Below are 25,288 nucleotides of genomic sequence, written 5' to 3'. Positions count from 1 at the left end.
AATAAACACATTGGTAATGCACTTGTTTACTAATGCATAAAGAAAAACAATGCCCATGGGTAGCAGGGGCCAGGTTCTGCATTGGAAGGTATTCAGAAATGCTGAAATTGGGATGTCTTGCTGTAACATGAGAATTTCAACAGCCTGAAATCACCGCAGGATCTGTATTTCTTCCTGTCATTTCCATTTACTGACAAATCAAACCCTGCATTGTAGTAAGGAGATACTTTCTTGGTGAACACAAACTGTCACTTGACACTCTTACTGACTTGGGATATTTAGACAGAGAAAGTCCAGAAAAGCTTTTGCTATATTCAAATAGCAATAAAGATAATGATAAACCCCTCCATCTTTGTGATACCCATAGTGCATACTGAGATAGCCCCAATTCCCAATAAGCTTAGACTAAAAGTAGTTCTAAAGTCATAACAAAAACCCCAGGAGGCTGGTGCTAACCTAGTACTCGGGCCATCTGGATGTGCCTCCTCCTCTGTGGGCCCTAATCCCTCAAGGGGATCTACGCTTTTCATGGCACACAGAGACATCTACTTCCACTGAACTCCTAGGAACGTGGCAAGCCAAAACCAGGGATTACCTGGATCACTAAATCTCATCTCCTGCAGATGCACCAACCATGATATGAGCATTTATTCCAGAAGCACTCAAAGAACATCCTCCAGCCACTACAGAGGGTGCCTTCAGCACTCAATAGCAAAGGAATGGCCTGTCATAAAATACAAGCTCCCGAGTCTCCATGAAGGTTCTCCAGGCAGCAGTCACCAGGAAAAGCTTTAGCAGATCTGAAACAAAGGTCAGTGATAGAAGATAAGGGGGAAACAAGGGAATTCTGAAAGACTCAGAGCCATCACTCCCCCCAAACTTGTGCACTCAGGTAACTGTTTGGCACTGCTGGAAATACCAGACCCTACAAAGTTCTGCACACAGATTTGTTCCTCCATTCTTGCTTTGAGGGGAGTTTCGGAGCTGTCCTCACAATTGTTCTTTGGTGAAAGCAAGGAAGCTCTATAGCAGGTGCTGTTCCTTGTCTCAAACTCCCACAATAGTAGGGGCAAAGCAGAGACAAGCCCTGGATCCCAAGATGCACCAAAAAGATGTTATAGATGAAGGATTGTTTTCACATGATGTAGCAAGCCTGCAGGTTGATGCAGTCACAGAATCATAGAATAGTTTGGGTTGGAAGGGACCTTTAAAGGCCATCTAGTCCAACCCCCCTGCAATGAGCAGGGACATCTTCAACTAGATCAGGTTGCTCAAAGCCCCATCCAACCTGACGTTGAATGTTTCCAGGTGTGTGAGCCAACACAGGATGCAGGAACAACCACAAAACCTTAGATGAAATGAAAAGAGTAAATTTATTTTCATTACCTCACCAACTGGGGGATCCCTGAAGCAGCACCTGGGCAGAGGCACACAAGTGGGCACGCAGGCACCATGGATCTTGGTCCTTGCTTGAGGATCCCCAAAGCTGCTGGTTTTGCCTGTTTTTCTAGGATTTGTGCAGCCATAGTTTACCACTGTGCTTTGATCTTTTCCACAGCAGGGCAGGAATCTGAAGCATGTTGAATAGGGTACCTCTAAGTCTATCACAGACCTATGTTATCTACACACAGATGTTATTCTTGTCAAGCATACAAGACTAAACAATGACTAGTATGATATATGTGCTTTTCAACAACCCAGCTGCAAGTCACCTGAGTGTGTTTACAATCCTCCTAACCAATCTTCCGTCATTTTCCCACACCAGGGATGGGGCATCTACCACTTCCCTGGGCAACCTGTTCCAGTGTTTCATTACCCTCATTGTAAAAAATTCTTTCCTTATATCCAGTCTAAATCTACCATCTTTTAGTTTAAAACCATTACCCTTGTCCTATCACAACAGGCCCTGCTAAGAAGTCTGTCCCCATCTTTCTTACAAGCCCTGTTTAAGTACTGAATGGCTGCAATAAGGTCTCACTGGAGCCTTCTCTTCTCCAGGCTGAACAACCCCAACTGTCTCAGCCTGTCTCCATAGGAGAGCTGTTCCATCCCCCTGATCATTTTCATGGCCCTCCTCTGAACCCGCTCCAACAGGTCCATGTCTTTCCTGTGCTGAGGACCCCAGAGCTGGATGCAGTACTCCAGGTGGGGTCTCACCAGAGCAGAGTAGAGGGGCAGAGCCACCTCCCTGTGAGAGACTGAAGGAGTTAATATCTCAAACATTGTGGTGGGGCAAGTTCTGCAGGGAAGGGGAACCTGTTCCCCAAATGACCACCCAAGCCCACAGCCCAAAGGCTACCTAATTAGCCTAATGACTTCAAGTGCCTGCCTGAAGGAGGGTCAAGGATGACACAAAATGAAGCCCCATGTGCGCAAGCCCACTGGAACTGGACCCCTTGGCTGACTGGACCCCTCGGCTGACTGAACCACCACTGGATGCAGGACTGCTGAAATCTTTCTCTTCTCTCTCTCTTTCCCTTTTCCTTTTCCATAATCCCTACACCTCATCCCTTTAGACATAAACTGTTGACCAAGTCTGGGACTAGGGGCGGATTCAGTCACCCTTAGGCTCCTTGCTGAGGAGGAGTCTAGAAAGCAAGAGGGTCCACTCTGAACTTCGTGACTCAATGGGAGGGCTCTCCTTATTGTCTTCCCTGAACTGATTCCCAAATAAGCAAGGCCTGTAGTATATGTTTGGTGATGTATGGTTAGCACATGTTACACAGTTTACTGACATAGTTTCATGCCAATTTTTGTTGTGAGCATACCAATTTTGGTAGTGAGCATGCCAATTCTTGTGAGCAAATAAAAATTGAGTTTTGTGAGTTAAAGGATCCCTGTTGTCATTTCACCTTAATCCTGACCTGGGAATCAGCAAACCGGAGTCATCGTCCTGAGAAATTGGGACATGAGACTCCCTCAACCTGCTGGCCACCCTTCTTTTGATGCAGCCGAAGATACGGCTGGTTTTCTGGGCTGCGAGCGCACATTGTCAGCTCATGTCCAGTTTTTCATCCACCAGTATCCCCAAGTCCTTCTCTGCAGGGCTGCTCTCAATCCCTTCATCCCCCAGCCTGTATTGATACTGGGGGTTGCCCCAACCCAGGTGCAGGACCTTGCACTTGGCCTTGTTGAACATCATGAGGTTCACAGGGGCCCACTTCTCGAGCTTGTCCAGGTCCCTCTGGATGGCATCCCTTCCCTCAGGTGTGTCAACTGCACCACTCAGCTTGGTGTTGTCTGCAAACTTGCTGAGCATGCACTCGATCACACTATGTCGTTGATGAAGATATTAAACAGTACTGGTCCCCATATGGATCCCGAGGGACACCACTCATCACTGATCTCCATCTGGACATTGAGCAGTTGACCACTACCCTTTGGATGTGACCATCCAGCCAGTTCTTTATCCACCAAACAGTCTGTCCATCAAATCCATATCTCCCCAATTTAGAAAGAAGGATGTCATGGGAGACCGTGTCAAAGGCCTTACAGAAGTTCCAGAGAGATGACATCCGTGGCTCTTCCATTGTCCCCTGATGTCATCACTCCATCACAGAAGGCCACTAGGTTGGTCAGGCAAGACTTGCCCTTGGTGAAGCCATGCTGGCTGTCTCGAATCACCTCCCTGTCCTCCATGTGCCTTAACATGTCTTCTAGGAGGATCTATTCCATGATCTTCCCAGGCACAGAGGTGAGGCTGACAGGTCAGTAGTTCCCAGAGTCCTCCTTTCTGTCCTTTTTAAAAATGGGTGCAATGTTTCCATTTTTCCAGTCACTGGGGACTTCACCTACTGCCATGACTTTTCAAATATCAGGGAGTGGCCTGGCAGCTACATCAGCCAATTCCCTCAGGATTCTGGGATACGTTTCATCAGGTCCCATAGACTTATATATGTTCAGGTTCCTCAGGTGGTCTTGAACCTGATCTTCTCTTACAGTGGGAGGGACTTTGCTCCCCCAGTCCCTGTCTTGAGGTCCATCCACTTGAGAAGTGTGGGAAGAGAGGTTGCCAGTGAAGACTGAGGCAAAAAAGTTCTTGAGTACCTCAGCCTCCTCCTTGTCTGTTGTTACCAGTTTGCCAGTCATGTTCATCAGGGGTGGGGTACACTTTCTTTGACCTTCCTTTTCTGGCTGACATATCTGTAGAAGCCCTTATTATTATTATTTGCATCCCTTGCCAAGTTCAGCTCCAGCCACACCTTGCCTTTCCTGACCCCATCCCTACACAACCAGGCAACGTCCCTGTACTCTTTCCAGGGTATCTGTCCCTGCTTCCACTGTCTGTGCATTTCCTTCTTGCCCTTTAGTTTGACCAGCAGGTCTCAACTCAGCCATACCAGTGTCTTGCCTTCCTTTACTGATTTCTTACACCTGGGGATAGAGAGCTCTTGCCCTCTATGGAAAGAGACCTTAAAGATCTGCCAGCTCTGTTCTGCTCCCTTGTTCCTGAGGGCTGTTTCCCAGGGGGTCCCATTGACTAACTCCTTGGAGAGCTGGAAGTTTGCTTTCCTAAAATTCAGGGTCCTGACTTCACTCTTTGCCTGTCCCATATCCCTCAGGACTGCGAGCTCCACCAGTGCATGATCACTGCAGCCCAGGCTGCCTCCAGTCTTGACATCACTGATTAGCTCACTTGCATTGGTGACCAACAGGTCCAGTACCACATCCCCTCTTGTAGGGCTGCCCATTACCTGGCTGTTCTCTAACAAGTACAAGTGTACAACTAATTTTTACCATGGAGCAGAGAAGATGATAGGCCAAATAAATGCCACATTCTGGTGTTCCAGTATTTGTGCTCAAGAAAAGGGGGAAAGGGCCATGGATCAGGCAAACACCAAACTCTTATTCACCACTCAGTGCAACTTGAGATGTAGGGGGAGCCCGATGAAACTGCCAGGAGATCAATTTGAAACAGAGAAAGGGAGAAGACTACTTTGCACAAGGCATATCAATCTTCTGGAAGCTGTTAGCCCAGGAGGCTGTGAAGGCAGGGAGTAGCAGCTGATCCGAAAAGGGGTTAGGCAAATTCACAGACAACAGGTCTATAAACAGATACAGAAAGGGTTGGCAAGCATGTATTTCTTCATCTGTGTTATGGGTCCTAGGGAATCAAAGGGTAATGGACTGCAGACAGTGGGCAGGGGCACATGCTGTCCCTAAGTATCTTCCCCTTCTGCAACTGTCAGAAACAGAATACTATGGCAGATGTAGCACTGATCTAACCTGGTAGGGCTATTTTGTGGACTGAAATCCTTCCGGTTTTGTTGACTGAAAAGTAGGCATCTGTATTAGAAAGTTGTAATAGCCATCATAAAAATGTATATATCAGCATCTCTTATAAGGGTTCAGTCTCTCAGATGTTGCAGAACAGGCCCACTAATAATGGGAGTATTTTAGCTCCAAGAGGATAATTGGAAATTGGATTTTTCTTTCTGGCATGTCCTTTGGGATCTTCTACAATTGAGCTATTGGATGTTTTGATGGATAATTGTGATGGTAATGCTGGTGGTGCAATAATAATAATAATGAGGATGATGATAAGTATTTCTTTGCAGTTGGATAGCAGCCTGAGAAAGTTATTTGGGAAAACTTTTACAAAAAACCTCAACATATGCCCAGAACAAAACCATTAATCTACTTTCTATTGTACTGATAATGGGAAAAAATATGGTTACTCACATCCCTCAAAATTACTCACCTTAGGCAAGCAGAGAAGAGAATTTTTCCGGTCTGATTTATTAATCCTTATTTCCAAAGACTTTGCAATACTTTACAAAACAATCAGCCACCTTGTTCCCCTGAGTTCACTACACCATCAGATTATCATTCATGCCAACAGATACACAATGAGGAAAATCTCATGGTCAGTTGTGTCATTAATACCGGTGTTCAGGAATTGCTTTGGTCATGTGTTACAATAACAGCCTGAAGGCCCAGCCAAGCCCCTGCTGTAAGAAGGCTGTGAGGCATGCTGTAAAAGAGAATTCATGCTCCCACAGCCTGCAATGTAAAAGCGGGAAGCAAAAGCACAGGGAGATGATGTGAGAGCCAGAGAAGAGGGGACCAGAGTAGCCCAGGCAAACCCACAGCCTTCTCCTCTGGAGCCTGTTGTCTCCTGCTCCCAGCTGTGCCTTGCTCTACCACCAACACACTGAAACACACTGTCTTTCTCCAGGAGGAAGGTGAGGTCAGATGAAACACAAATGCTCGTCTTTCTTTTGACTGCTAGACTGTGATGCCAGGGGAAGATGAATGACTTGAGCACCTCCATGAAAACAGTCTGGTGATGAATTAGAATACCATAGTGAAAAGGAAAGGAAAGAGGAAAGGAAGGGGAAAGGAAAAGGGAAAAGGAAAGGGAAAGGGAAAAGAAGGAAAAGGAACTGCTACTACAGCAGGAGCTACTGCTGGTAGAATTCAGCTTAGAAGATGACACTTCGCTACTAAAGCCGTCCTGGGATTTCTGGAATAACTGTGGGATTTTAGCAGAATGTGAGGGTACAGGGAGTATGCAAAGAGGTGACCTTTGAGCACATGCCTCTTGTCAACATTGCATCTTCCCAAGATCATGCTCCTTCTCTCTTCTCCTCTGGTGGTATTTCTGCATTTCTCCTCATTCCCTGCCCTTCGTCCATCCTTCTTTGACAGCCCTCCCAGTAGCGAGGTTGCCCTGGCCAACATCAGACAGCAAAGAGAAACCAGAGCAGAAGTGTCAGTAGGTGGGCAGAGAGAGGGACTGGAGGCAGGCTGAGGGCATTGGACCTGTGACGAAACCAGCTTCCCCTCCTGCCCGCTCTGCCCTCAGCATCTGTTGTGCTGCCGGTGCGTGGCTGCAGCAGGATTTCCTGCAGGAGGAGGCACCACCAACACGGCCCTGGGGCTCCAGGGACCCATGGCCGTGCCCCCCAGCTGGCTGGCGGCAGCCGTGGTGGGGCACGGGGGCTCCGGGAAAGGCACCAGGAGAAGGGGGAGAAAGCAGCACCCGGAGACTGTGTCAGGGAAACAGGAATTTATTTCCTTTTCCTTGAATCGAGGGTTGACGGAGCCCTGCTAGTGCCGCCGGCGGGGTGGCCTCTTGCAGGGCTGGGCAGAGTCCTGGGGGCCGGAGGCCTTCCTCTTTGGGGGGCGCCGGGGCGCCCTGGGCAAGCGGTCCCTGCCCCGGCCAGGAGCAGAGGGGCTGCAGCCCTGGGCAGAGGGACCTGCCGCCGCCGCCTCCCCCGGCTCCTCCTGGGGCTGATCTTGCTCTGCAGGGATGGGCGCAGATGGGAGGCTGTCGGGACCCCCGCGGAGGGTGGCCTCTGACGTGCTGGCTTCCTCCTCCACGTCAGGGCCTGCAGCGCTGCTGGAGGAGGCCGGGTGGGGAGCGGGAGTCTGCCCCGGGGAGGCCGTGGAGCTGGGGCTGGCTGCAGGGCCGTTGTCCTCCCCGCCGGCAGCGCGGGGGTCCTGCTGGCCCAGGTGCTGGCGGATCGCCCAGCCGCACAGGCGAACGGCGGCGGTGATGAGCCGGGGGACGAATGTCCGCGTGTGTTGTGACAGGCAGTTCTGCAGCTTCTGCACCAACACCTCCTCGTCCAGACCCCAGAGGCACAGGTGGGCCACAATGATCCCCTCCGCGGCAGCCACCTCCCACCACCGCTCCTCGTAGAGCACCCCGAGCTCATGTCGCACCCAGGGCAGCAGGGGCCTGATGTTATTGGGGTGGCTCTTGAAAAAGTCTGCCCAGACTGCAGGAGGGAAGCTGCCCACTTGAGCCCAGGGCACCAGCCCCGCAGGCCCCTGCTCGTCCTGGTGGTCTTCAGCCGTTGGCTCTCTGAGGCTTGGGACATCCAATGTCAAAAAATCATCCTCTGACCGCACTGAGAACAAGATGGCCATCGTCCCCGACCTGCACAGGGCGCAGTTTGGCTTCTGCCGTACCCAGCGCAGTGCACAGCCTAAGCAAAATTGGTGGAGGCAAGGCGACATGTAGGCGACGTCGTCTTGATCGTCGCAGCAGATGGGGCAGCTCCACTCGCTCTCGGTGGCCATGCTCTCTGCATGCTGAGGTGAGCTGGGAAGCGCTGAGGATAAGGAGCTGCTCCCTCTTGCTGGCGCTGCAGCGGCGGCTGTCGTGCGCTGCAAAATGGAGAGAGGCCACAGTCACTCGCTGTCCCGGGGAGGGGAAGGGAGGAAGAAATGCCCAGGCCCCTCGAGAAGGACACCCTCCTGGCTCCCCAAGCCCCATCACCTGCCCCACGGCTGCTCAGGGGGGACGTTTCCCCGCACAGCTCACCTCCGCTGCTGCAAGCGCACCCCGCGGTGCCCAGCTGCCTGAACCAGGCAGGACTGGGGAAACACAGGGCATGGCTCTGGGACGGGCACTGAGAGCTGCCGATGGCAGCCACCAAAGCACCACCCAGCACCAGGAGAAACCTTGCTCGACCCTCCAGACCTCGCAGGCACGCTCGGCAGGAGTCCAAGCACGAGCCAGACTGGCCCAGGCTCTGCTGGTGCCCGAAGACAAGCAGCGAGGGACACGAGGTCACAGTGCATCGCCCACTGATGTCACAGGCCACCGCTCGGCCTTCCACCCCCACAGGTGCACAGCATCTGGAGAAAAAGAAAATAGCGTTTCTTGCTTTCATCTTCTACATTTCCATGTTGCCCTGGCTTGGTCACCTGCAACACACGCCCATGACTGTGTGTCTCATCCCCACTCCTGAAGCCTTGCAGAGGTCTCCTGCAAGGGGGAGCCTGGTGGGAACAGTCAGCGTGGACTGCCCGCGGCTGGGTGACGTGTCCCCCAGCTGGCTGCCTTTCCCCGCGCAATGCCGGGATTTGCAGAGGGGACCTGCGTGGTTAGTGGCCAGCCCTGGGTGAGAGTCTCCCGGCCTGCTGGGTCGTGCCCCCCGCCGGCAGGGAGAAGCCTAAAGGGGCATTTTTCTCCAGGCCCATCCACTCCCGCTGGCACCCGCCCACGGTGCCGGGTCCCTCTCCGCTTACCACGATTGCCATGCTTCTGGTAGCTGGTGCTCCTGGCCAGCTGTTGCACTGGTGGTCCTCAAAAGTGCTAGCAATGGAGCCTGAGCCTACATACGCAGGAAGGAGCTGTAGTTGCTGTCCCTCCAGAGTACGGTAGAAGGGCCGCAGGCGCCCTGCTCACGACTCCGGGGAGCCCGGGATCGATCACCGCGTGGGCCGTGCTGTCCCATCATCCGTTCCTGCCTCTGGCTTTTATAATCATTTATAGTCATTAGTCCAAGCCCTTCTTTTTTATTTCAGAAGAGCATTTTCTGTTCAAGGTTGACTGCCTGGAGAGTGAAGGGTGCTGTGTAAGTCGGCCACGGGGGTCTGCCCATTAAAATCTCGTGAGGTGACAGCCCATATTTGCTATTCCCAATGCTTCTCGTCTACGTCAATGGGAGAGGCAAACACACCCAGACATTTCAGGCCAGTCTCTGCACAAAGTTTTTGCCCATTTGCTTTTAAAGTCAAGAGTTTTTCCTCTCTACAGCCCCACTGGATTGGGTGTGATGGGCACAAAGACACTTTGGTTCTGTTTGCAGGGCTGCACAATTTCTCTGCAATGCTTGCCCAGAAAAGTGGGTCCCCTTGTTGCTATCTAGTAGTAGGGGAATGCTAAACGCAGGAATGAGTTCTCTCTGCAATTTGTTTTTGCAACAGTTGTTTCATCTGCATGTTTACAAGGACAGGCCTCCATCCTGAGAACGTTTCTAAAATGAGAAGGACCTATACAAAATCACAGCATCTAGGCCTCTGAATAAAGTAAATCTGCAAATTTACAAATGGTTCCCATGGTGCCAGGTGTGCAGCTATACTTGTCTTCTCCTTCTGTCTTACACCGTTTTGTTGAAAACTTGTCCTAACCGTATGAAGCCTTAAGAATTTGAAGGGTACTATGCTAGCAAGCTTCAGTCGTTAACACCTTCCTTTCTGACCAAATGAAAGCCCTTTCCTGATTGTTCAAACTACAGAACTGCTTGAATAACTGAAAATGTGTATGAATTATACAAATCCTAAATTTACGTAGAGTGTTTAAAAAGAAAAAGAAATCATACTTAAAGTTCTTCAACTTTCCTTTTCCAGTATTAGTTGTATCTTCCGATACACCAACACTGTGTACTCACTGACTACATTAAAACCTTCTATTGCTCTCATCCCGTTCCAAAACAATGTTGAGAATGGACAGATAATGGGAAAAGAGGTGCACAAGCAAAATTTCAGGCAAACCCATCAAAAATGTGGAGCAAACCTATCCTGTCATGGAGCTGCCGTCATCCCCCCTGTGCTGCTGTGGGCCACTGACTGGGCCACGCGAGCAAGGGCAGGTCTATCTGTTCTTCCTCTTGCTGCACGCCCAAAGCCGCTTTGCCTGCAGCTCGCAGGGAGCTGTAAAGCTCTCCAGCCAGGTCCACGGCAGGGTGTTGTCTGCCTCCTTGGGTTGCTGTAGGACAATTACTGGGAGGCAATCAAGTGAACTACAGCTTGAAACCGGGGTGGGAGAGAAGGGGTGGGGGTAAGCAATAGGAGAGCTTCCCTACCTCTCCTTTACCATCTTCTCAGGCATATCTCCGAGGGAGGAATCCCTGGGCACACCACAGGAGTCTGAACAACCCCACTTTCTTCAGCCTTTAAATACCTAATCTCAACCACTGCTGGCTGAGTAGGTAGTTTAGTTCATATTCAGTACAAACTGAAACTTCTAAAGCAAAGTTCCTGCTGCTTTGGTGAATGAGCCCGGTATCTCTGGTTCTCCATCAACAGGAGGGTCGGTCTGAATGCTGTCTCAGCTCTTTCCCTGCACTGACCCCCTTCAGTGCCGAGGATGGCACCGAAACTGTCACCTGGCCTGTCCCTCTGCGCGGGTTGTTGTCATTCCTAAGGGCAGGATCCCTAGAAGGGTTCCGGCTCTTAGGGGAGGAAAAGGTTAAAAAACCCCCAATCATCCATCTCCTTGGATCAGGGACTTACCTGAGCATCCTCGGGGACGAGGATCTCTCGTGCCTCTGGCAGTCGGACTGGCTGACCGCGGGTTGCCCTCCCCAGCCACCTCTTGTTAACAAGCAGGATGGGATGCGTTTGTCTACGGAGGCTGGCATTTCCAATAGGTATGTTATTTACAGAGCCCTGTAATACTCGGTTCTACTACTTGTCTCTGTCAGGTTTAAATCTCTGTAAGATGAGGCCACTCTTTTGCAACCGTGCATTTCCCTTTCCAACCTGATTCTTCACAAATTTGGAAAGTCAATTTGTAGAGAGCTTAGAACCATAGACTCATAGAATCATTTAGGTTGGAAAAGACCTCTAAGGCTATCGAGTCCAACCATAAACCTAACACCGCCAAGTCCACCACAAAACCATGTCCCCAGGTGCCACATCTACACGTCTTTTGAATACCTCCTGGGATGGTGACTCAACCTCTTCCCTGGGCAGCCTGTTCCAGTGCTCCATAAGCCTGTTGGTGAAGAAATTCTTCCTGCCTTTTGCTCTGGTGTTCGGAGAACACAATACCACTGGGTGTCGAGGAAGTATCTCAACGAGGACAGAAAGAAGGGGGAAAGAGAGGCAGAAGAGAGGGGGGGAAGAGAAAGAGGAAAAGTGAGGGGGGAAGAAAGGGAAGGAGAGAAGGACAAAGGAGGGAGGGAGGGAAGGAGGGAAGGAAGGAAGGAAGAAAGGAAGGAAGGAAGGGAGAAGGAAGGAAGGAAGAAAGAAGGAAGGGAGAAAGAAGGAAGGGAGAAAGAAGGAAGAGAGAAAGAAGGAAAGAAGGAGGGAGGGAGGGAAGGAGGGAAGGGAGAAAGAAGGAAGGAAGGAAAGAAGGAAGGAAGGCAGAAAGAAGGAAGGAAGGAAGGAAGGAAGGAAGAAAAGAAGGGAGGAAGGGAGGGAGGGAGAAAGAGAGGACAGAGGGGACAGAGCAGTGAGAGGAGCCTGTGTGCCAGGTTTGGGAGGTCTGAGGAGTGCCCAGCTTGCTCCCCATGCACAAGAGGTGCTCCCTCTCCTGGGGTGTGGGTGGCCTTTGGTGGCTGCTGCCCCCAGCACCGGTCAGCAGCACAATCTGCAAATAGCAGCTGTAATTCACACCAGAATCCACTCTCTCTAATGCATATTGGCACACCCGTAATGAGGAATTCAGTGAAAATTGCCCCAAGGGAAATTAGAAGAAACATTTGTCAAAGGGTGGATGGAGGTTGGAAGAACAGTAGGCTGCTACGGAAACGTGAAGAATGGAGTGTGGTAACCACCAGGAGGTGCTGTCACCTGTGAAACACTCTGCCTGACATCAAACCAGCCTTTAATCCCACTGATACAAAGCCAGAATGACTCCGCAGCTCTCGGTGTCATTACGACCTGCTGCTGGGCACAAAGGCAGCAAGCATCATGCAACATCTAGACGTGAGGCTCCAGGACCAGAGCTTGTTATTTTGGTCCATCTTTGTACCAGTGATGCAGGTAAATGGAAGAGGCCAAGTTTCGGCTGTCAGGCAGGTGGCTGAGGATCAGGACCTTGCTTTCCGTGAAACACTGTCAATTCCACATGTGAAGCCAGGGATACAGGGAAATCCAGAGTCTTAGTGCCTGACTGAGATGTAGAGAGGAAGGACTTAGATCCGTGAAGCACTAGGAAGCCTTCTGGGACAAGAGGAGAAGGCTGCACTTTGTTCATAACGAACCGAGGTTCCTGGCACTGACAATTCAAAGGGTTCAGGAGGAATATCTAAAGTAGAAGCTGCGGGAAGGCACACAGGCGCGGAAGAGCACCCAGTTCAGACTGATGAGATCTGAAAAGTGGATACAGCTAGGGTTCAGTGCCCCTCAGGAAATACCAGAAGGGAAATGAAAAGAACAATTGTAATAAATAAGGGAAATGAAAAGAACAATTGTAATAAATAAGGAAAACAAATGAGACTGCTAATGTCAGTTGACTGGCACACACAAAATTAAGTGTTGGAGTAAGGGCAAAACTCACAGGTGCTGGCACCCCCATGCCTGGAGCCTGAAAAAGAAGTGAGGGGGCTGAAATAGTTGCCTTCAAGGAGCGCCCTGATACAGTGGGCATCTCAGAGAGCTGGGGTATGGAGGATCAATGGGATTCAATGTTACCTGGCTGCCAGTTTCATAGGAACGATGCGATAAGGTGGTCAGGGGGCAGAATGGCACTCTGCGAGAAAGACTTGGAGAGAAGCAACAGTATCAAAGCATGACAGAAAAGAAAAGCGTCACAGGATGGATGTGGGTGGAAAGCACAGACAGACAATAAAAATGTCTTTTCCAGGTTGTACCACTGACCTCCTTGATCAGGAAGGAGAGCGCGATCAAGAAGCGTGTCGTGGTTTAAGCCCAGCCGGCAACTAAGCACCCTGAAGCCGCTCACTCACTCCTCCGCCCCTGGCCCCGGTGGGATGAGGAGAAAATATAAAGAAAAGCTCGTGGGTCGAGGCAAGGACGGGGAGGGATCACTCACCACTTATGGTCACGGGCAAAAGACAGGCTCAGCTTGGGGAAGAAACAAAATCAATTTAATTTACTACCAATCAAATCAAACCAAGGATACCGAGAAGTAAAACCAAAGCTTAGAACACCTTCCCTCTACCCCTCCCTCCTTCCCCGGCTGCAAATTTTGGACAGGTAGTAATAGGGGGATTCTGAATACTGGCTCAAAGGGCAGGTCTATCTGTTCTTCCTCTTGCTGCACGCTCAAAGCCGCTTTGCCTGCAGCTTGCAGGGAGCTGTAAAGCGCTCCAGCCAGGCCCACGGCAGGGTATTGTCTGCCTCCTTGGGTTGCTGTAGGACAATTACTGGGAGGCAATCAAGTGAACTACAGCTTGAAACCGGGGTGGGAGAGAAGGGGTGGGGTAAGCAATAGGAGAGCTTCCCTACCTCTCCTTTACCATCTTCCCAGGCATATCTCCTCGTGGTGCTTTGTTGCTGGCTGGGCTTAAACCACGACACAAGGTGACAGAAAATCTTCTTCCATAGAGAGCTGTAACATTCTCTGATGAAGTCTATCAGCCAAAGGCAAGAGACCTGAACCTCCCAACCTTGTGCTTTGCCCAAAGGATGCATCTAATCAAAGCAGGTTTCGCACAGGTACACTTCAGTGGCAGATGTAGTCCAAAACATGTCTCATGATAGCAGGATGCATATGTAACTCTTAGACAATACACAGACTCCTCTAACATGCAAGTTACAGGGGCTGAGAACTCCTTACGTCTTTCAACTGAAGACTAGCATCTAACTAGTGATTTTCCTTTATGAATAAAAAGTTCAGTTTGTCTGCACACCTCCTAGAGATTTTGCAAGGAGAACTTTCGTACTTACAACTACTCTTCCTAGTGCAGTATTAATGCCTACGGGCCCAAAGCCATCCAGAGCACCTCTCACTTCTTCTGAAATCAGCAGAGTGCAAGAACAGTGTAACATAATTGCTAATTAATTGACTGTGGAAATTTAGATAAAAACCACCTCACTGCCAAGCTGTTAAGTTGGCAGCCTGATGTGTCAAAACAGAAGCTGGCTGTGCCTCCTCCTTGCAAGATGAAAATTACCAATATACTCTCCGCATACCTTCTGACTGCAAACAAGTAGTATGTTCACTCAGTACACTTCTCTGGGTGAAAATTGCCAGGTTCTGCTTACAGCTTACCATGCTGTTTTTTCTTGTCACTGTTCAGCGACTGCAATTCACTCACAACTTGACTCTCACGCTACTCATTTAAATACCACGCAGTGTTGATTCCTAATGCAGTTTCGAGCAGGACAGAAAAAAATAAGATTGGTAAGCAAAGAAACTAAAGCTTTCCTACGAAAACTCCCCCAGCACGCTACCCACCAGCGTACGCTGCGTCGTTTGGCTAAGGCTTGGCAGTAGCAGGGACATGTCCTGCATGTGCTGGGAACTGGCAAATTGGCAGTCTGACTAAAGACTCAAACCTGGGCAGTTACTCATGCTGTTGCCCAATTTAAGCCAGGGCAAGTAACTGAACACCACAATACTCTCCTTTAATAAAGTTCAGCTTTCGCTGCCTCTGAACCCCCTTGCTTGGCTAACCTGCTTAGATGCCATGTCAAATAAGCTTGTGGCCGTCCTGGACCCGGGCAATGTGAGTTACAACCCTGCTACACCAGCCAGTCCATCAGTATCCCAAAGGACACTGGTCTCCACCGTGATGTTTGCCCTTGGAGAGAGGTCTGCACAAATGATGTAAAGCAGCTAAAGCATCACCTCCATTCTCTAAACCTCATGAGTGATTCAGCACTGGGTGGAAAGTGACTGGTGACCCTGTTTTCTGAAGAACACTCCTTCTGTACCCGGCACAGTGAATCTACACCACTGACAACTTGCTTTTAAGGGAAAGGATTGTTCTCTGTCTGGTGGCATGTTGAGGCTGGAAGCTTTGTTTTGCCAAGCTAGCAGGAACTGGAGGAATCCCTCCATTCTGAACGATGCAACAGAACAGGTCCCAGGGAACATTATTTAAGTGCCTGTGGAGGTCAGGTAAAGTTTTGCCCAAGCAGAGCTTATGCTGGCTACCACTGTGCCAAGCAGTTTCTATGTAACTGACGGGCTAGTGCCAAATGTCACGTTGCTCAGACGCACAACCTCTCCAAAAAATTCGTTTACTCTGGCAGGGCGGTAAATGACTGCTTTTCTTTTTCTCACTTACTTAATTGGATTCTAGTTACTCTCAGCTGTGAAAGTATTATTAGAACCTGTCCATTAAGATTTTCCGGGAGAGGACGAACCCGTCATTTAAACCTGCAGTGCAATACATCTGTGTGCAGAAACCTAGACAGACTTCATGGATCTATGCAGAAACAGCAGGAGGCAAGAGAGATGACATTCAGGAAATAGGCAGCCCACCCGCTTTAGATACTGCAAATCCAGAAAAGTGTCAAATTTAAAGAAACTGGCCTCCTGAATGCAGGTTGTTTCGCACATTGTAGCATGGGCAGTTCAAGAACACAAGAATGACAGGTATTGCTTTGAACGTCACTATTTTACACAACTTCCAAATTTTCTCCCCCTCCCAGACCAGTTTGGGAAACAATTAGTAGGAGTGATGCCATTAGTCACACGATTAGCTACGAAGAAGCAAGGTTCCCTCTCTCTTCTACTTCCAAGAGGGAGCAGGTGCCTCCAACGACCAGCAAGAGTGTGCGTGACTCTCCATCTCTACATTACACAGACAGTGTTGGCCTCAGGTTGGTAACAGCCAAGCACTGGCCTGCAAGACCTTCCCTGCAATAGCTGACGAAAGGGTGATCGCTCCTCGTGGATAAATCTGTGTCCCAGAAGCTAGCACTTGAGGGGACAGCAGTGGGATAAAACATGGTAGCATACCTGCACAGCACTGGACGTCCACCAATTTTTCATTCTGTTCACTCTCGCACGCTGCTGGGAGTTCCAAGGTGGAGGTTCTCCTCTTCTGTCTGTCTATGCCACTCTAAGTGCCTTCCATTGCTGAAACAGCAAGGGTCCTTCTGGTGGCTCCTAAGAAGAAGATTAGAAAAAAACCTGAAACCTTCCTCAGCACGTGGATGGGGAATAGATATCCGGTTGTGGGCCACATTGGCAAAGTTGGGCTACAGCCATTTCAAGTCTCAACCCAGCAACCATCTCCTTTCTGCTCTAGCAGCCTGTGTGCCTGCACAAACTGCCCTGGTAAAGTGGCATTCTGCTAGTCACCTCTTTTCCCTGGCATGCACTCCTGACATAATGACATACCTCTCCTGAGGCATTCCGGACCGGTCCTGAGGCTTCACCTTGCAAACTACAGGGAAGTGGGGAAAACACTGGGAGATACTTTGCATCCGATCGCAAAAGAGAAGTTTTGCAAACTTGCCGTTTTCAAGCTGTCCGCTAAAAAGCGGCAGGGATCACCCAGACAAGTGTATTTCAGAGATTTTCACTGAAGCCCAGGGAACGACGCTAGTCTTCTGAAATGCCGGAACTGTGCATGAATACTTCCTCCTCTAAGAGAATTACTTATTCTGGCAACCACATGGTAAGGCATGAAAGAGTTTTGACAGTTTATTCATCAGTTCCACTTACAAAACCAAATAACATTTCACAAAAAGACAACAGTCATTTCTCTTAGAATCTCTTTTTCTTCACTGACTCTCTCAGGTTAAACGAATCCACTTTATTCCCACTCACTAGCTACCAGATGATACCTGAAATTCTGTCAGAGCAGCTACACATCCAAATATTAAGACACACTGTTCACCATTTAGAAAAGAAAAAAAACAGGAGGGGTAAATTTCTGACAGGATCTTGGAAATCTAATAACCAGTAAAACCACATTACAGACAGGCGTAAGCTACAGGCAACACACAGCATGTTGCTCGGGGAATGAATGGACACCCAAGCACACGAGTGTGTTTAGAGCTGTGAAATGTAAAAATGATACAACATCTGTATTTCACACTCAAGCTCTGGCATTCGTGTGCTAATGGCAATTCCCAGACCTTGATGACAACATCAGTCCTTCCTAAGAAAAAGAAAGTGAGTTCGTAATTGTTTCATGAGGATTTGTTTGACGCGCGACAAATGATTTCCAATAGAAAACGTCATTTGGGGGGAAAAAAGCCCTGACTTCAAAAGACATTCCAATCGCTTTCATTTCAACTAGAACTTGCTTTTCACAGTTTGTGAAAACTCGGTTTCAAAATGTATGAAGGACAAAGAAGGCAAGGACTGGATTGCTCCAAGAAAGAAGGAACTGTTTTTTCAAATCAGTTAGTACAGGGACCAAGCAGAAAGAAGGTGGAGCTTCTGGGTGTGGATTTGCCGAACCTTGGTGCTTCAGGGCTGTGGTCACACACTCATGTCTTTGGTGTCACTGCTGATCTGGGCAGTCTCTCTCTCACAGACAGTTTTTTCTTTTATGCTGCTGGACGTCAGGTGGATTAATGCTCCAGCACAGCTAGCTCTGTAGTGCAGACGGAATGAGAAGATGAATTGCCACGTCTCAAAGATGCTAAACCGTGTGTCCTGCTCAGCCAGAGGAAGTGAAACTCTACATTTAGTCTAAGAGCCCCGTGGCACGAGCTATTGCAAGGACCTTGTGTAGGTCCTGAAAAGCAACCAGCCAGGCCTTTGAAGACAGGAGCCCATTTCCTTCTGGCTCAAACGCGACTCGGTTTAAGGTGATGAAGCTACATGACCAAGACAAAGCTAATGAAAGAACTAAATTTACCTCTCTCTTCAGGAGTGCTGCCAGAAGCAGAAAGGACCAAACAGCTTCCCGCTAACCAGTGCCGCTTTCATCCTAACGCGACCACTACTGCTGATGTTGCGACGATAGCTTGCAAGGCACCCACAGCCAGCAAAATCATGAACTGCAGCGGTGTCTTCCCCAGCTACTGCAGCAATCACCTTTTACACTGTGCTTTAAAAACACATCCCCGTTTGCCAGTGGAAGCGGAAGAGAAGCAGTTTCAACAATTCCCCCTTGCCCATGCAGCGGCTCCTTGCTGCAGAGAAAACCACAGGCTGCTCTGCGTCACAGCTGAGAGGAGCAGTCACTCCAATTTTAAAGCAGTTCAATTATCAGTTGCCAGGAACCATACCAAATTGTTGCTGGTGAGACTATGGTATCTCCACTGAGTAAACCAGGATTATAAACAGTTTTTAACTGAAATGAGAGATTCTTCATAGCCCTCTCTCACCTAAACCATCATGTGCTCCTTTTCCCCGCCCCAGATAGCTGATACTCCATTTTTTCTCCGAGCTGTACAAAAGTCAGCGTCCTACACAGCAGCTGGCAAAGGTTACTCCACTGTCTTTTCTCATGTGTACTGTGACATTTTGGCCATGCTTTAGCTAACAGAACTTGGCAGACTGTAGGAAAAAAATGCACCTAAAGAGTAAGACTTTGAATATTTTACTGTTCGTTTCACAAGATCAGAATCTTCAGACAAAATTCTCAGAAAACTCTTATTTTTTCCCCTTTAGACATGAGCAAAGATACAAATCCAAAGTTAATGAAGCAAAGGTATTCCAGCTCACGGCGCAAACCTACATGAATCACAAATGCAGAAGACCTATTAATTGGGACAGTCATTCGAGCGACTTTGAACTTTTGCCTGCTGCCTCCAGGGGAGGTATGGAGAAGGCAGAGCCAGACTCGTCCCAGCTGGAGACAAGCAGATCTCTGGTCACCACAAAGGTGGTCAAACATCTGAACGGGCGGCCCAGGGAGGCTGTGGCGTATTCAGCCTTGCAGATATTTGAACTCTGCTGCCCAAGGCCTCGAGCAACCTGAATCAGATGGCCCTCCTCTGAGAGGGGGATTAGACCAGCGACCTCCAGAGGTCCTCTCCAACCTGAATTGCTCCATCAGTTCTACCTCATACAGTCAATGAATGCATGCATCCATCAAGCTGCAATGGAGTATAACTCCATCATTGCTTTTTTACCATAACATTCAGCTTTAAGCACAGGAATTTTGACTTGGCAACATTCAATGAAACATCAGGATCCTTCAGTAAAGGTTATAAATAAATAGCTCCCGCAGGAAGGGTGTGTTCCTCCTCCCCTGCTGTCTTGTTACACGGAAAGAACCAGTCCACCAGGAACCAACCACCTGCAAGGAGTCCATAAAATAACAATGATCTTTTCAAAGATCTCTGCTCAGGTAAATACGATGCTGGCAGATTTTGTCAGGGAATGGTAATTTTTCCAAACACCTTCAGCTACCAAGCTGCTAGAACGGAATCAACATTGCTGAATAATTTAGTGCTGCTGAGCTATTCCATCACCCGCATCTATTATTCTCCCACTTTGACAACACTGCTCCTCCACCTGCATAAGCCAAAACCAAACTCCCTACTTACTCTTGTGCAAACAACAGGAGCTTTGGGCTACTCAGTTCTACATATGCTATTAAAATCATGAACACATTTCTTTTCCTGGACTGTGACGCTAGTATCACCAAGCACGCATCTCTGCAAATAAAATGCTAGGACTACACAACAAGAGACAAAGCTCTGTGCTCAATTTTTGAGAAGACATCATCTGCTGTCATGGTATTCTGACTCTCCAAAACAGCCCAAAGTAGGCCAGGCCATCCAGTTGTCCTAAAAAACACCTTCCATCCATCTTTCACCAGAACATTTTTGGACTGATAGCTAGAACCAGTATAAATCCTGAGTCACCAGAATTTGCTGCATGCCGTCGTTGACGGTACTTGTACACCAACTCTCCCTTCTCAGAAGCCCGCTGATCCCTTAGCCTGGCCTTCAGGTCACAGTCCTGCCACCCACTTGCCGTGCGACCTAGAAGAAGAGTTTGCTTCCATCGCTGTCTCCGTCCTCGCTCCCCCAAGACACGCTCCCTGACCTGACTGAAGGTTCGGGGGCAGGCTGCTAGCAACCAGCAACCCACCTCTGTTCATCAGCTTTGGAGGTCTTCTGTAAACACAGTCTATTTTGTCCTGAAGGATGCAATTTGGGTGGTTTAATGGTGTGTTTTGGGAGTGGTTTTGGCAGCACTCAGGCATTCCCACTCCGCTGGTATGGCCTCCCAAAGGAACCTCTCTGCATCCAGCCTGGACTTGGATTCTTTTGGCTCTTTTGACTCATTAATAGCCCTCGACAGAAGTCATGTGAACCCGTCGCTACACAGTTAACAGCATCTGAGGAAAAGGAAGTCAGGCTTCACTCTAAATTAGTATTTCACAAACAGAAGTCAAGGCCCTCTTTGGAAAAATTAATCAATCCACAACTTTTCTCAGCCTGTCTGCTTTTTGCTCATGGTTTTCAAGATCATTCGAGGGCTTTGCAGTCAAATACTTCATTTTCTCTTGACGTTTCAAAGAATGAAGCAACACGTATGCACAAAGTACCACTGGCATACAAATCAAAAGTCACTGAACATAGTGAGATCGCTCTGGGTTTTAGACAAGTCTCAGGCCCTCTGCCGATACCAACAGATGCTGCAGTATCAGTTACGTTCTCCAAGTTGTCCTGACAGCACGAGACAGACAGACTAACAAAACACCAGGAGAGGAACCTCCACCTACCTACTGCCTCCTTTCCTGTTGAAAATGGGGTAGGCGGCCCACAAAGGAAAGGATGCTGTCAAACAGGGTTTCTAGGGACACTGTAATTGCTTTAGATTATGCAATTAAAAATCAAGAACACTCACGCCTTTGACGGAATTACTTCTTTGGCTGCTGCAAACCTACCACCAATATTTCCACAGACTTCTGGGCGGAGAAAACGGCATTTAGTAGCTCTTTAGAAACAATTCCTATGGATGGCAGCATCAGGATCAGCTGTAGGCACAGCAAAGTTTTGGACAACAATGTAAGAACCTAAGGGCGCCAAACTTTTGCTCAGTCCCATAGTTTCAAACCTTCAGACTCTGATTCAGTCCTTGCTGACATCCTGAGGAAAACTGCCTTGGGCAGTCCCTAGATGTATTGTGTTTCACCTAGCGCATCCCTGAGCTGATGGAAGAGCTACGAGATGGAGGGAATCCCATCTCCATTCTGTAAATGAGGAAAGACCTTGAGAGACCTGCAGATAGCTTCCCCAAGAGGCAGGGCAGGAAACGGATACCTGTTCTTCGTTTTCTTACGGCTTCTTCACCAGTCCACAACAGGTCCAAAGAGGAGGTACGTGTTCAGGGCTTGTCAGTTCCAAAAGCCCATCTGACAGGCCACCCTGGTTTGCTGTTTCATTTCCACTGTTAGCAGAAGCTTGGCATTTTGCTGAGATCAGCAACGGGATTTCAACAAAAAGTTTTCTCGCATGCTTCCCGGATGGGAGGACAGCGGTCATGCCTTCAAGCACCGGATTTTAGAGAAAAACACCTGTTTCACATGAAAGACGACTTACATAGATACACAGATGAGAACAGCAGCTATATTAATTTCACCAGTGGTAATAACTTCTGCAGGCTCCACCAGAAACATATTGTCTGAGAAGGTAAATAAAAAGGAAATCTACTTTTACTTTCAGGTGCCTTACTGCGTGTTTGCTTCAAAAGAGTTCCTTCAACTAGTAACTCCTGAAGGAAAGGCAATTTTCCCTCCGTCATGGTTCACTGCCCCTTTTTCATCTGCCTGTAGCACACAGCTTCCACCTGTTATCTCCCAGTAGACTGTCTTGCACTGCAGGTCAGATACATTGCCTTGGAAGAAAAGTTCTTTTCTATTCATCAGTTTTTCAATGCCTGCTAATGTTCTAGGCTGCTGACATTAACAGAAGCATTACTGCCCAGTAACGAGCTATCGCCACACTTTTCACTGCACTCCGACATCACTACTGCTGCTGATTCACCTAGTGCCCTGATCACCACCATTTTTCTCTGTAGACAGCAATTTCACAGGGAAACATTTCATTCTTCTTTGACATTAAAATATACTCCCACTTTTCCTAGTCCACACTGAAAGAGTCTAATTTAGTCAGTCCGTTTTTCTTCAGTAGGCCTCTTTGCAATGAAGTCGGGCTTCCTGAATGGAGAGCTACGCTACCCACTCACTGCCTTGCAGCTTGCACGGCTACTCACACCCACCACAGAATAAACAGAGCGAAGCTCTCCCGCCTCGTCTGCAGCGGTACAAATACCACAAAAGCAGAAAGCAATGGCAAATTGCAAACTCGGTTTCATAGCAGCAGCTTGTAGCCCTCACCTGGCATCGCTTGGTTTCGGCAAAGTTCTTACAACGCGATCTCCGTTCTGACCTGATGGCAGTGACGGAGTCCTGCCAGATTTGAGAGCAATACCATGGGCTTCGTGGGGATGGAAATGCAGCGCAGGGCAAGGGGCTGGTTCACCTCACCCTCCCTCCAGAGCAAGGAGGGACAGAAATGGCTGGGGCAGGCAGAGCAAGTGCTCAGCACACGCACTGCTCAACAGAGGACGTACCACTTGAAGTGATCCTCTTCGACTCAGCCATGGTGTTCCCAGGACAGGAGAGAGATGTTGCCACTGCTTCCTCACTGTGGCGCGATCCCACCACAGACTGAGCTCTCCAAAGCCCTGGGAGATGGTGGCTTAAGAGAATATGGGATAAACTGTAGCACTGCATTAAAAGGTCACACGGTCAGAAGAGCGGGCTGGGCACGCCAATACCATTAAACGCACCAGCAAGATTTAGTCAGTCTGCCAAGAAACAGGGGAAGCTGGGGCACCTCCTGCAACCGGGCTCTGCACCGGGCTGGCTACCACCGGTCCCCCATAGCAATGGCGCCATGTATACCACAGCCTGGAAACCCCTGAGCTGTGCTTCTGCAAGTTTCTGACAAAGACCAAGCATGTTGTCTGCAAGATATGCCTGAGCTACCTCAAAATTTGCTAATTCAGACACCCATGGCAACAGAGATGCAACAAGAAGACAGCAGCAGAGGTGAATATTCCATGTACAAACCAAGCTGCTTGCCTGGATTTGAGACTTCCCAGTTATGCTCTTACAAGAAGATGGCTGAGCCGGCTTTAGACTGTTCTGGTCATGCCTGCGTGAGCTATGCCCGCATCTTGAATGTAACATGATCCTGTGCTGTATCCACGTATTTTCCGTATTTTGGTGTACTGACGCTTACACAGCTGATCGCAAAGAGCACCAGCTAAAAATTCTTGCAGCTGCCTAAGTTACTCAGAGGACAAACGCTCACATACAGTGGATCTTGGACTGGACACGGTTCAATACCGTGCAAAGGGCACAAAGCAGCGTGTGAAAAAGAAATTACTATTCCCTCATAAAATCAGAGGTGCCTCACAAGCGTGAAAAAGGGAACAGAGATAAATATGAAAGGTCGAGAAAAAAAATCCCAAACTCTTCGCTTTCCAAGCAAAAACCTGACAGGTTCTCAAAATATAAAAGCCATCTGCCCAGGTCCTGCAAACGCGCATTTTGCTCACAGACAAGGCAATGAGCAATTTCTTTTAAAATCTATATTCTCTCCACGTTTAGGCTTCTCCTGGGACCTCGCACGGTGTCAATAAAATCTTTTGCTATTCTGGACATAATGTCAGATATGCGTATATGCTCCAAAAGGCAAGAGGTTTATCTTCACTAAAACAAGAGTCACCACCTTACCTAAAATCTGCATGCGTGGAAGAAAAAGGTTTCTCATTTGCGTTAAATAAAAGGCCCAACATTATAACTCAGTGTAGCCCTGCTGAATTTTCAGTGTATCAAAAGTAATGATATACTTCAGAGCAATTTTGCATGAGCCAGTGACTCTCCTCCTTCACAGGGATATTGAAACGTTCAGATACACTGGAGAATTACATTATTAAACATGCTGCAGAGTATACTAAAAATGGAATCCTGCTGAAAGTTTCTTTGCTTTGCACAGCAATTCTCTTTCTGACTCTTGCTAACGATCGTTGCTATTACTTCAGTCTCGATCACTTAACCATCTGCTGGGGAAAAGAAGGAAAAAGAAAGAGGGAAGACGAAATCTCACCAGGCTGAACAATGCCTTTGGTCAACAGAGAACGGGGACTTCAGCAGAAGTCGGCTGACTCCTCGGGTTGCTGCTCTCCGATGGTACCACTACCCTCAAGAGGCTGCAAAAGGCCACAATCCTACTGCTTGCTCTGCCTGTGCTGGCGCGCCAGAAACCCAGCCATCACGTTGCTACCGAGAGACAGTCAGGGCATGCATGAAGTGCTGGCCTGAGAAGGCTCCCCCATCCAATAGCAGCACCTCCTCCCTGCCCTCACCTCCCCATCAGCAGCAGAAGCAGCAAACTCACCGTCCCACAGACTTGCCTCCCCCAAGTGTCATCTCCTTCACTCCCATGCATGCAGACACTTCCCACATTTGCTTTGCAACTGTGCCAAGCTGTACCTCATTAACACCCACGCAGTACGGAGATGTTCAGTCCAATTTTTAAGTCTAAGGTGAGAAACAGAGAGAATAAATTACTTGTTTAAAAACAAACAAACAAACAAACAAACAGAAAAAGCCCACGCGAAACTCACATCAACACAGATGTAGAGCATTTCAAAGGCATCGTTGGATCACTGCATTCTTGACCACTGATGCACAGCTGCGTTTCTTCCTGTGGTGACGCACTGTTGGGTGCATTCGTTGTAGCTTGTCCGCCAACTAGCATCAGATTTTGCCGTCAGCCGGGCCTCCTGCGGAAGCGCACACTGCGATGAAGAACAGGCTGCCCGACAGCTACCGACGGCCAGTGACGCACCGCTCACAGCGAGAAGGATGTAGGGTTGCAATGTGCGTCTTCAGAGCAACAGCACGCACCACGTTACCAAGACGTCGGGACGTGGCGGGCCCTGGCTGAGGATTTGCTGCCCCTCGAGGCC

At 48.8% G+C, this 25,288-nt stretch overlaps 1 protein-coding gene across 1 annotated transcript; it reads right to left on the bottom strand.

The window, feature by feature from the left end:
- Nucleotides 1–6,997: 6,997 nt before the first annotated feature.
- On the bottom strand, nt 6,998–8,904 carry LOC128137219 (uncharacterized). The gene is made up of 2 exons (XM_052777978.1): nt 8,276–8,904; nt 6,998–8,118 (listed from the first exon to the last, which is right to left on the bottom strand). Exons 1-2 carry the CDS (start codon nt 8,345–8,347, stop codon nt 7,054–7,056), a joined length of 1,137 nt encoding a protein of 378 aa, XP_052633938.1. The 5' UTR covers nt 8,348–8,904; the 3' UTR covers nt 6,998–7,053.
- Between the last annotated feature and the right edge of the window lie 16,384 nt (nt 8,905–25,288).

Source organism: Harpia harpyja, chromosome Z (genome assembly GCF_026419915.1).
Source record: "Harpia harpyja isolate bHarHar1 chromosome Z, bHarHar1 primary haplotype, whole genome shotgun sequence".
NCBI classification, from domain to species: domain Eukaryota; kingdom Metazoa; phylum Chordata; class Aves; order Accipitriformes; family Accipitridae; genus Harpia; species Harpia harpyja.
This window is presented reverse-complemented; position numbering and strand designations above follow the sequence as displayed.